This window comes from Pinus tabuliformis, chromosome 3_1 (genome assembly GCF_031772625.1).
Source record: "Pinus tabuliformis cultivar Carrire ecotype Pingquan chromosome 3_1, CPIR1, whole genome shotgun sequence".
Classification (NCBI taxonomy): Eukaryota; Viridiplantae; Streptophyta; class Pinopsida; order Pinales; family Pinaceae; genus Pinus; species Pinus tabuliformis.
Window position 1 is genome coordinate 480,514,022 of NC_142301.1, and position 12,839 is coordinate 480,526,860.

The window sequence follows — 12,839 nt, forward strand, 5'->3', positions numbered from 1 at the left end:
ACCAAACTGTGTTGCTGAAACACCGTTTCCAGCAAGCGATTTTCTGTTTTTCTGTGCAAAAACAGAGTATAAAAAAACAGAGCAATTTTTGTCTGTCTGTTATGGAATTTATCAGAAAATTCCAACATGGTATCAGAGCTAGTCTAAGCACTCAGTGAGTCAAAAACAGAGATTGTTTTTCACTGTAGGAGTTGTAAGAAGTTTGTTGAGCAGATTTTTCCAGCAGAGAAAGTTTTTGCTTGTTTTCAAAATACAGTCAGTATCTTTTCTTTACCAATACAGGTTAAGATGGTAGATGCTGGAACAGGTTTGACAAATCCCCAACTGCCACAGTTTAATGGGAAAAATTACAGTTATTGGTCCATAACAATGAAAGCATTGTTTGCTTCTCAAGGAATATGGGAGCTGGTTGAAATAGGTTATGCTGAACCTGCAGATGCAACAGCACTGGCTGCTTTGACAGTAGCAGAAAGAGACCAGTTGAAGGGTGACAGAAAGAAGGATGCCAAAGCCCTCTTTTTCCTCTTCCAATCAGTACATGAAAGTGTTTTTCCGCGGATTGTTGCAGCAACAAAATCTAAGGAGGCATGGGATATTCTCCAAACTGCCTATCAAGGCATGGAGAAGGTGAAGACTGCAAAGTTGCAGATGTTGAGGAGAGACTTTGAAAATCTCAGCATGAAGGAATCTGATACAATAGATTCATTCTTCACTCAGGTTATTGGCTTGATAACCCAGATAAGATCTCATCGTGAGATTCTTGAAGATAGAAGGATTGTAGAGAAAATCTTGAGATGTTTACCCTCAAGGTTTGAATCTATTGTGGTAGCAATAGAAGAAACAAAAGATCTCTCACAGTTCACGGTAGATGAGCTGAGTGCTTCTCTTTTGTCTCATGAACACAGACTAAGTAGAGGAACAGATTCCTCTTTTGAGCAAGCATTCAAGACTCAGATGTCTTTTGGCCAAAGAAGAGGTAGAGGCAGAGCAAATAACAGAGGTCGTGGAAGAAGCCAAAACAGAGGCAGAAATTATCCTGCTAGCACAAGCGGAAGGAGCTGCAATCAGAACCAAGCTGAAGGTTCAAGCAAACAGCAAGCTCATGGACAAAGGTATGACAAATCCCAAGTCCAGTGTCATTATTGTAAAAAATTTGGGCACTATGCCAATGAATGTAAGAAAAAACAAAATGACATGAATAATAGGCAGAATGCTAATTTTGCAAATGAAGAAGATAAGAATCCAAAAAATGTGCTGTTAACATGTAACATTGTACAAGACAAACAAGAAGATTTTTGGTTCTTAGACTCAGGTTGTAGTAATCACATGACTGGAAATATTGCAATGTTTGCCAATCTGGATGAAAATGTGAAATCTGAGGTAACAACAGGGACTGATAATAAGATATCTGTCAAGGGTAAGGGTAGAGTCAGTATTCTAGCAAAAAATGGAGAACACATGATTGTGCCAGAGGTATACTATGTACCTGGTCTGAAATGTAATCTTTTGAGCATTGGACAGCTCATAAACAAAGGTTACAACGTGTTATTCAAAGATGATTTGTGTACTATCAGAGACATACCTCCAAGTAAGAAGATCATTGCACAGGTGCAGATGACCAGCAATAGAATGTTTCCTCTCAAACTCAGGGCAGATTTGAAGGAAGGCAGAACTATTGTGGCTGTAACACAAGAAGTCTTTCAGGAACAAGTGAAAGATGTGAGTTGGTTGTGGCATTTGAGATTTGGACATCTCAATTTCGGAGGCCTGAATCTGTTGCACAGAAAGGGCATGGTAAAGGGATTGTCGTTGATTGAGAAACCGGACAGCCTTTGTGAAGGCTGCATCTTGGGCAAGCAACACAAAGAAAACTTTCCAGCAGGAAAGAGTATAAGGGCAAAAGCACCCTTGGAAATTGTTCATTCTGATGTGTGCGGACCGATGCAAATACCATCATTTGCTGGAAATAAATATGTTTTAACCTTCATTGATGATTAAACCAGAGAGACATGGGTGTATATGCTGAAGCAGAAGAGTGAAGTGTTTGAGAAATTCCGCCACTTCAAAACTCTTGTTGAAAAGCAGAGTGGGCATTATATCAAAGTGCGCAGAACAGATAGAGGAGGAGAGTACATCTCCCAAGAATTTCTGCGTTTTTGCAGAGAGAATGGCATACAAAAGCAGTTTACCGCAAGGTATACACCTCAGCAAAACGTTGTTGCTGAAAGAAAGAATAGGACCATTCTTGACATGGTCAGAAGTATGCTGAAGGCAAAACACTTGTCGTATGAATATTGGGCAGAAGTTGTTACTTGCGCAGTTTACATCTTAAATAGATGCCCAACTAAAGCTGTCATGAACAGAATACCAGAAGAGGCATGGAGTGGTCAAAAACAAACTGTCACCCACATGAGAGTATTCGGTTGTGTTGCATATGCACATGTACCGGATCAGCTAAGGAAAAAGCTTGATCGTAAGGGGGAGAAGTGTGTCTTTATTGGCTATTGTGATGAGTCAAAAGCATACAAACTCTATAATCCATCCACCAAGAAATTAATAGTAAGCAGAGATGTGCAGTTTATTGAAGATGAAGCTTGGGATGGAAGCTTGGAAAAAACAGTGAATGTGAAGACAATTGTGTCTCATGATGAACAAGAGGAAGGGACAGCAGCAAATAATCCTTCCTTGGTGGCTCCTCCTACACCACAGCAAGTACAACAAACCACACCACAAGCTGGAATCCGAACAACCTTGAGAAGTCAAGGAAGAACAGTTGCTGTTACACCACAAACAGCTGATGCTGAAACACCTCAGGGATCAGAAATACACTCAAGTTCGGATGGAACTCCAAGCACACCAAGAAGGCCAAGATTCAGAAATCTGAATGAGATTTATGAACAAGGAGAGGTAAGTAACAATACCAGTCTGAATTCATTATTCGCTTTGTATTGTCATATTGATGACCCAATCCATTTTGAAGATGCTGTAAATGAAGATAAATGGATTGAAGCAATGAATGAAGAAATTGGCGCAATTGAGAAGAGTAAAACATGGGAGTTAGTGGACCTCCCTGAAGGCAAGGATGCCATTGGAGTTAAGTGGGTCTATAAGACCAAAAGTAATGCTGAAGGTAAGATTGACAGGCACAAAGCAAGACTTGTTCTGAAAGGCTACAAGCAGCAACAAGGCAAAGACTATGATGAAACCTTTGCACCAGTAGCAAGGATGGAAACAGTGAGAACAATGTTGTCTATTGCAGCACAACACAAATGGAAGATTTATCAGATGGATGTTAAATCTGCATTCTTGAATGGAGTGTTAAAAGAAGAGGTTTATGTTGATCAACCTCCGGGCTATGAAGTTGAAGGCCAAGAGCATAAAGTTTGTAAACTGAAGAAGGCTCTTTATGGGCTAAAGCAAGCTCCAAGAGCATGGTACAGAAGAATTGATGCTTATCTGATTGACAATGGGTTTGATAAGTGTGATGGTGAACCCACACTCTACATAAAACAGAATGACGGTAAGATTATTATTGTTGTTTTATATGTAGATGATCTTATTTTTACTAGCAATACTGCTTCTCTCATTGTTGATTTTAAAGCAGTCATGAAGAGTGAATTTGAAATGACTGACTTGGGCTTCTTAAGATATTTTCTTGGAATTGAAGTAGACCAAAGTGAAAATGGTGTTTTCATTTCTCAAGATAAATATGTAGAAGCTGTGTTGAAGAGATTTAACATGCAGAACAGCAAGGCTGTTGTGACTCCAATAGTAGTGGGGCTGAAATTAACCAAAGAAGACAACAGCAAATATTTTGATCCAAAATTGTACAAGAGCATAGTTGACAGTCTTATGTACTTGGCTGCAACTAGGCCAGACATTATGCACGCTGTGAGTTTAATCTCTAGATTTATGGAAAGACCGAAAGAGACTCATTGGCAGGAAGCCAAGAGAATTCTAAGGTATGTGAATGGAACGAAGGGGTTTGGTATTTTATACTCCTCTTCTGAAAGTTTCATGTTGACAGGTTACACTGACATTGATTGGGCTGGAAGTGTTGATTATAGGAAAAGCACATCGGGATATGTGTTTCATATGGGATCAGGAGCCATCTCATGGGCTTCCAAGAAGCAACCAGTTGTGGCTTTGTCAACAGCAGAGGCAGAGTATGTGGCAGCAACAGCAGCAGCATGCCAAGCAGTATGGCTGAGAAGAGTTCTCAAAGATTTGTGTCATGAACAAGAAAAGGGCACAACCATTTACTATGACAATAGCTCAGCAATAACATTGTCTAAAAACTCTGTTTTTCATAAAAGAACAAAGCACATAGACACCAAATTTCACTTCATACGTGAATTGGTTAACAATGGTGAGATTGTTTTGCAGCACTGCAGAACAGAGGATCAGCTAGCTGACATCTTGACAAAACCATTAGCAAAGAAAGGTTTTGATCATTTCAGAAAATGTCTGGGTATGCAGCAGTTGAAATTAAGGGGGAGTGTTGGAATTTAATTCCAACTGCAACAATGAACAGCTGGACAAGAATCTGATCTGCAGTAAATACTCCAGGCTGATCGGTGCATCAAAGTCAAGCCCGATATTTTTGCACATTAATATGCATTAAAGTTTCAATTGAATTCCCCTGCAGACAGCCGACTTGTTTTTTGATAGAAGCATCACCGCCTTGCTGCATTAAATACAGAGATAAACATTAGAAGATATTTTGTAATATTTTATTGTTTTAATCAGATATGTTTTAGCATATAAATACCACACAGCAGTTCTGTTTTAAGGTTAGCAGCTGAAGAATCACACAGAGCAGAGGAGAGCACGCAGCAGCGTGAGGAAGAAGAATAATTTCAGAACAGTGAAATGCACAGCAGTGCAGAAATTTGAATGTAATTTGCTTTCTGGTTGTTTGCTGATAGAAAGGGTAGATGTTATTTGTGTGGAACAGAAGCGTTCCTTGGTAAATCTATTTTGTAATAGAAGTTGTGAAATTCCCTCAGTATGAGGAAGACAAATCTATAACAGTTAGTTTATTTTGATGAATACAAGTTATTTTTTTCCTGTTGTTGTTACACCGTCACCATTGCTGTTACACCGTAACTCAAAAAATACTTGACGTAAAAAATTTACGTTGCTGCAACACCATGAACAGCGTTGCTGCAACACCAGTTACAACAACTGAAAAAAAACTGCGTTGCTGCAACACCATTTCCAGAGAACGAATTTTTATATTTTCTGAGTTAAAAACAGAGTGTCTTTTCTGTGTTAAAACAGAGTGTTATTCTGCGTTGCTGCAACACCAAACTCAGTTGCTGCAACACCAAACTGTGTTGCTGAAACACTGTTTCCAGCAAGCGATTTTCTGTTTTTCTGTGCAAAAACAGAGTATAAAAAAACAGAGCAATTTTTTTCTGTCTGTTATGGAATTTATCAGAAAATTCCAACAATGCTTGGCCTACAAGATGGTGTACCCTCCACACATCTAAGCGCTACTCTCGCAACCTTGACTATTGATCACATCTCGTACCTTCTGTCCAACCTCTTGTCTATAATTTCCTCTATGTCGCTAGCGTTTTCATCCATCTTCACATACCGTTTCACCTATACATGACGTCAACATAATATCTATTTTTGGTGAGTGACGATTGAAAATCGTAAATCGGATTAATGTTAATCGGATTCCTTACCTATTGAATGAGGTTAAGCTCCTCTTCACCCAGATTTGCAGTTATGGGGGATCTGCCGCATATGATTTCCAACAACACCACTCCAAAGCTATATACATCACTCTTAGCAGTCAACATTTGAGTTCGGAAATAACTGCACGACATACCGAACAAAAAAACAGAAAATTAACAGAACTTGTACAATATCAAGAATATTGCACAGATAGAGGAGGGCATATGAATATATACTCTGGATCGAGGTATCCTGTTGTTCCCTTTATTGTAGTGTTAGTATAAGAAGGCTCTGAGATCCTTGAGAGACCAAAATCCACAACCTTTCCATTCATATTGGCGTCTAAAAGGATATTGGCAGACTTAACATCCCTGTGAATTATCTTTGGAGTGCAACCCTTGTGTAGGTATTCCAGTCCTTTCGACACAAAGAGGAGGTGGATCACATGAAAATTATGCTTAAAACATTATTTATTGAAATGTAAGATCGAAAGTAGATATATCACATAGATGTACCAACCTTGCATCACATAGATGTACTGTGCACTAATTTATTTAAAGACTTACCATGCGCTGCATCTAAAGCGATTTTGAGCCTTGTTTTCCAATTTAGAGGGGAAAGCTCTGTGCTACGACCTGGAAAACAATTTCAGATCAAATATACATTTTTCAAACTTACTTTTGGAATTAATATTAGTATATACACCAACTCAATCAAATAATAACAATATTATTTAGTAACATATTTACCATAAAGGTGGTCCCTTAAGGACCCTTCAGACATATACTCGTATATAAGCATAACCTCTTTCGATTTATTACAGAATCCGAGTAGAGAAACCAAATTCTTATGATAGATTTTAGAAAGAAGATCAACCTGTTTATCAAGTGAAACCACTCAAGTTTATTATACACACATATAATAATGTCAATATAATTAAAAATATTATGATTTAAAAACCCTAGAATTACCTCATTCTGGAATTGGTGAACTCCTTCTGTAGAGAACAATGATAGGACTTTTGCAGCGATATTCTTTCCGTCTCGCAATTTACCAAAGAATACTGATCCAAAACCGCCTTGCCCAATCTTTTGATTAAAGTTTTGTGTGGCTTCCATTATCTCTTTTAACTTGAAGGCACGGGATTTTGTTGGATTTGGGTGCATAATTGTCAAGTAGTCTGCAATCCTTGTAAATTTACAGTATATCAAAGAAGTGTTTTCACAGGGTAAATTCACAGTATGACTCATGTTAAAATATATCTGAACTTCAAGTTGCTTCCTAACCTTCGTTGAGATTCTGTTTAGCCTTCAATTTCTTCCAATAAACAGCTATAACCACCATGATTGCTAAAGCTATTAAAGCTCCGCTGATGGTTATTCCGATTAAAAGCCGGTTCTTTTTTGATAAGGGACAAGTTTCAGGTCAAAAAAGAGTTAAAGAAGAGTTACAAGTGATGTTATAATGTAAAGACAGGTGGAAAGCAAATTGAAATTCTAGATCCGAAATTTGACTATCTTACATAATTTATTGAATTTCCCAAACAAAAATATAATTTCTTTTGGAAACATCATTAATTGCAGACTGAAACAACATAAATAAATTACGGTAAGACCGGGCATGTAAATTTTATTGTAATTCTTTATATTCATTTCATGGCTCTATTGTTAGAATGATACAAACCCTTGATTGTCAAAACAGGTGTATCGAAGATACAGTGCACCTACATAACTGCTGGTGGTAGCTGTTATAGCGCGTCTCACTGTATTTGTGTCACTATAAATAAAGGGCGAGGCCTTCTCCGGGAGATCCTAGACGCAGAGTTTCGTCTGCATTTGTGTACTATAAATAAAGGGAGGCCTTCTTCGGGAGATCTTACATTGTGCCATCTTGCTGGCTTGGTTTACCGGAGCTCACTGTTTTTGAGATTCCAATTCTATAATTGAGTGGGCAAATATGAGAGGTTACTTCTTCTCTCCTCGTCTGGAGTCTTGGAAATCTAGAATTAGAACTCTGATCCTTTAAATTCCATAGCCTAGCTTCTTCTCCCTTCTCTGGAGCCTTGGAAATCTAAAATTAGATCCCTCATCCTTGAATTCCACAGCCTATCTATTTCACACATACACACATCTGCCGAACACAAAATGGTAAAGCAAACCAATTATTAAAGCAGGCTGCTCGTCGGGGGACTGACTGATCTCTTGCCAATATTTTCAAAACAGCATCCTACAGGAGAAAGGACAAATTCAGATTTAAGATCTCAACTTTCCCCGTCGAAGCTCTCGGTTTTCTAGCCTCTCGATGGATTGGATGGATTTGATCGCTGGATGATGTTTCTGTCCACGTCTGTTTGCAGGGTTCCCTGTATCATCATCTTTCCACTTTTCTCTGGATCACTGGAGCCTTTACTTCTCTGGATCACTGGAGATTAGTTTTTGTATTGATGTCTATCTTTTACTTCTCTTGGCTTTTTATCTCTTGGTTTGTAGGAAGAATCTCTTTACTGTGATAATGGATTATTGCAAGGCTTTCAAACCAGTTTTTCTGTTACATCTAAGCTTAAGTTTCTCTTTCTAACCTACTCTATTTTTAGTGGAAATACTGATACATATTTTCTGTTATAATCACTTTCTCTACTATTAATAGAAAGAGTTTCTTCTCATTGAAAAAAATAATTAAAGGGCCAGTAAATTTCACAAGCAGATTTCGGTATGTTTTTTAACTTTTATATTTATTATTATCATAGTATAGGGTTTTTGCAATCGTGAGAACCATGTGCGAGGAGTTCTCACATGTTTGGGTAAATTTGTAGTGGAGAAAATTGAGTGTCTTGTGTTGCTATGGTGCATAGTGGTTGTGTTTTGACAATATCGCCTGTGGGAAATAGTAAATCATAAAGCTGAAGAAATAAAGAACAACTATATGAGACCATAAGTAATTGCTTCTACTTAGTGAGATTCCATACCAGAAGAATCTGCAACAGAAGCGACTAGAGAAGGGAAAGAAGCGGTTAGAGATGGGGTAGAAGCAGAAGAATCTGGACCAGAACCGGCCGGAGAGGGGAAAGAAGCGGCTGGATACGGGGTAGAAGCGACAGCCCCGCAGAAGACGACCGTATAGTACTTAGTGCCTACGGGGCAAGTTAACTTGATGCTGTCGTTATCATATCGATAGTTGTAGGCCTGAGGGCATTGTGTCTTGAAGAAACCCGAATAGTTAGTGGGACGGCAATTATGCCCATCGTAATCCCCAGTGCAGCAATATTGGGATGTATTGAAAATAGTGCATGCGCTCATGCATCCACCAGTGGCCCTCAATTCTGACGGACAATTGGCAGTTATGTCGCTGCTGCAACCGATCGCTTGGCACTCAGAGTTAGAGGGTATGAACGAAATTGGAAGGTTGAATCCGCCGACGAGAGAGATGTAATAGTAGTCGAGGTTGGAGACTTGATTGAGACTGTACTCAACCATAGTCGTTGGGGGCATAAGTCCTTCACAGTTTGGTAGACCCTTGCATTTCCCGGTTTCGCAAGACCTTACAGCCCAGCACTCCGCTGTTGTGCACTCGAAACACCCAGTGTGCCCCCAAATTTTGAAAACTGTCGGACCGGCAGTGAGTGGAACCGTCCACGATTCTCCTCTGTCCAGCCGCATAAAATAGTCATCTGTTTGTATCCCCCCGGTTGGCCAAATGGGGAATTCGCACTTATTAAGGATCTCAATGGTCATACCTCCTGCTCCTGCGAGAATAACAAATACAGTAATAAAGTTGGACCCTTGAACATACATAAATATCCAATTTGCATTTATTTTTTAAACATCATTTAACAAATTGCTATTTTCAAAACTGTTCGTAATTTCATGGCTACAAAACCTTGAATGTCAAAAGAGGTTAAATGAATAATTTCATGGCTATATGGACCCACAAGAAATTGCTTTTAGCTGGTGAGATTCAGTACCAGAAGGGGCCGTAGAGGGGGAAGAAGTGGCATCGCCGCAAAAAATGACTGTGTAGTTAGTGCCTGCGGGGCAACTGAACGTGCTGCTGCTGGAGTGGTCACTTGGAGAGCTGTAGGCCTGGGGGCATTGTGTCTTGAAGAAACACGAATAATTAGTGGGATGACAATTATTCCCGCTGTAATGCCCAGTGCAGCAATATCGGGATGTATTGTAAACAGTGCATGCGCTCATGCATGCGCCCGACACTTTCAATTCTGCGGTGTTGAATATGTAATTTCAACCACGTATGTACTGGGCCCAACACCACAGAAACCACCCTAACGCATTTCGGACCGCTTTTATGGTGAAAGCAGTTTCCGTATAATTGAGTCCGATACAATCAAATCTTGCCACGCGTCCTCAGACAATTCCGCTTCCGTACAGGTTTATCGGATGCTAACGTTCAGCACAAAGGAGCTTCCCAATATTCTTGCCCACCGTCCGATCTCCTTCATCATTCTCCGCCGTCCATCAACCAAAGTAGCATATGAGCCTGCATTAAAACTTTGCGTGGAGTAAAACTAAAGTTGGGTTGACTGCATTTTTTTTATTAACGCTTAATAAATTGTCATAGTGGTAGGTAGAATTCTTAAGTTTTTTACGGCACATAAAACATATCGTCTTTGCTTTGGGAGTCGTAGTTTTTTTATATGAATTTTGTTTTAGGGTTAATACATATATAACGAGCGAAATGAAAAAGAGCTCGTGCGATGTAATGTTTAATACACAAGGGTTGACTTTCAAAAAGAACCTGTTTTTTGCACAGCAGTGCAATGCGTAAATTAAAGAATGAAGACCAGCGTGTGAAGCAGGGAGCATATACCGCACAGCAGTGCGAACCCAAAGAAAAATCAGGTTGTAATGTAAATTTTTATATTGTCCAAACAAAGGGGGGTAGGCATATAATTTTTCTTGGCAAGCATGTGTAAATTTTTATTTTTTTTTCAGCAGTATGTAAAAGAAGACTTTTACACCAGTAAGTGAAAAAGGATTTTTACAGCAGTTTATATAAAATCTTTTCACAACAGTAAATGTAAATGGGTTTTTACACACCAGCAGTGTAAATTCTCAGGTGGAGACAGAGTTTTGTTGAATGTATTTTTGGTGAATCACTCTCAATAAAAGAGGATGAATATGTATCAGGCATTATATTTTAATGAATAGAAATCATTTTCTGGGTATGTAATACTCTGTTCTCAGTCATTTTTTTTAAAGATTCCCTGTGCAAAATATCCCGTGGAGAGAAGAAAAATAGAGCATTGCCTCTGTGTGTGTGTTTTTTTTTTGTTTTTGGGATTTTACCAGAAAAATCCCCAACAGTGGTATCAGAGCAGGCTTAGGCTCTTTGAAGGTGTTCAAGAAGCTGAAGGGAGGAGTCTTTTGTTGCAGCAGTAAATCTTCTCCAGCAAAGTGAAGTCTCAGGCAAAAGATTCAGGTATTCCTCAAAGTTTTCTTTTTGTTACTGCTGAAACAGTCAGTGTTTTAAAATACACAGTCAAGAAATTGAAGCATAGTTGAGGATGCAAGGAATGGCTAGCACCAGCACTAGCATGGGTATGTTTAACACCCAGTTCCCATAGTTTATTGGGAAAAACTATGACTACTGGGCCATAACCATGAGAGCCCTGTTTATCTCTCAAGATCTATGTGAACTTGTTGAATATGGGTTTGAAGAACCAGCAAATGAAGAAGAATTTAACAGTTTGACACAGACAGAGAGAGATCTGCTGAAGAGCAATAGGAAGAAGGATTCAAAAGCCCTTGTGTTGTTGTATCAAGCAGTGGACCAAAGTGTGTTTCCAAGGATAGCAGCAGCTAAGACATCCAATGAAGTATGACAAACCCTCAAAATAGCCTATCAAGACATGGAGAAAGTGAAGACAACAAAACTACAATTGCTGAGGAGAGATTTTGAGAATCTGAGCATGAAGGAGCCAGACAATATTGACTCATTCTTCACACATGTGATTGGTCTGGTCACACAGATGAGGACTCATAGAGAAACCCTTGAAGAAAGGAGGATTGTGGAGAAACTATTGAGGGTCCTACCCTCAAAGTTTGATGTGATTGTCACTACCATAGAAGAGACAAAGGATCTCTCAAACTTTTCAGTTGATGAGCTTCATGCATCACTGATAACACATGAGCAGAGGTTGAGTAGGAATGAAAACTCATCTCTAGAGAAAGCCTTTAAGACCCAGATGTCCTTTGGAAGAGGAAGAGGTCAAGGCAGAGGAAACAAGAGAGGAAGAGGCAGAAGTCAAAATAGAGGTGGAAGGAACAGCCCAGCAAATGCTCAAGGAAGAGGCAGCAATCCAAATCAGAACCAAGGCCAAGGCAGCAGCCAACAAAGAGGACAACATCATGCTCAAGGACAAAGGTATGAAAAATCCAATGTCCAATGCTATTATTGTAAAAAATATGGGCATTATGCCAGTGAATGTAGGAAGAAGCAACATGATATGAGTAATAGACAAAATGCAAATGTCACTAGAGAAAACATCAGCCAAGATAATGTGTTGTTAGCTTGTAAAATGGCTGAAACAAACAGTGAGGACATATGGTTTTTAGACTCAGGTTGTAGCAACCATATGACAGGAAACATAGCCCTCTTTTCTACCCTAGATAAAAATGTGAAATCAGAAGTCACACTAGGAACTGATAGCAAAATTTCTGTTATGGGAAAAGGAGAAGTAAAAATATTTACAAAGCAAGGAGAAAGGTAAACCATAGTAGATGTCTACTATGTCCTTGGAATGAGATGTAACCTCTTGAGTATTGGACAGCTTGTTCAAAAGGGTTACAAAGTTTTCTTTGAAAATGATGTATGCACCATCATGGATATAGCACCCAACAAATGATGCATTGCTGAAGTGAAGATGACAAGGAACATGATGTTCCCTCTTAGAATAAGGGCAGATTTGAAAAACAAAGGAGAAATTGCAGCAGTCACCCAAGAGGCTTTCCGAAGCGTGCCAAAGGATGAAAATTGGTTGTGGCACTTGAGATTTGGACATCTCAATTTTGGAGGTCTAAACTTGTTAAGCAGAAAATGAATGGTAAGAGGATTACCATTGATAGAGAAACCGGACAGCCTTTGTGAAGGTTGCATTTTGGGGAAACAACATAGAGAAAGTTTTCCATCGGGTA

General features: G+C 39.1%; 1 protein-coding gene and 1 pseudogene across 1 annotated transcript; both read right to left on the reverse strand.

The window, feature by feature from the left end:
- Positions 1 to 5,696: 5,696 nt before the first annotated feature.
- LOC149187876 (putative LRR receptor-like serine/threonine-protein kinase At5g48740) lies at positions 5,697 to 7,032 on the reverse strand. Its single transcript, XM_089409808.1, has 6 exons — positions 6,975 to 7,032; positions 6,660 to 6,868; positions 6,438 to 6,564; positions 6,255 to 6,323; positions 5,925 to 6,030; positions 5,697 to 5,829 (listed from the first exon to the last, which is right to left on the reverse strand). The coding sequence occupies exons 1-6, from the start codon at positions 7,030 to 7,032 to the stop codon at positions 5,697 to 5,699; spliced, it is 702 nt and encodes a 233-aa protein (XP_089265934.1).
- Positions 7,033 to 8,636: 1,604 nt separating this feature from the next.
- On the reverse strand, positions 8,637 to 9,881 carry LOC149187877 (thaumatin-like protein 1 pseudogene; annotated as a pseudogene).
- Between the last annotated feature and the right edge of the window lie 2,958 nt (positions 9,882 to 12,839).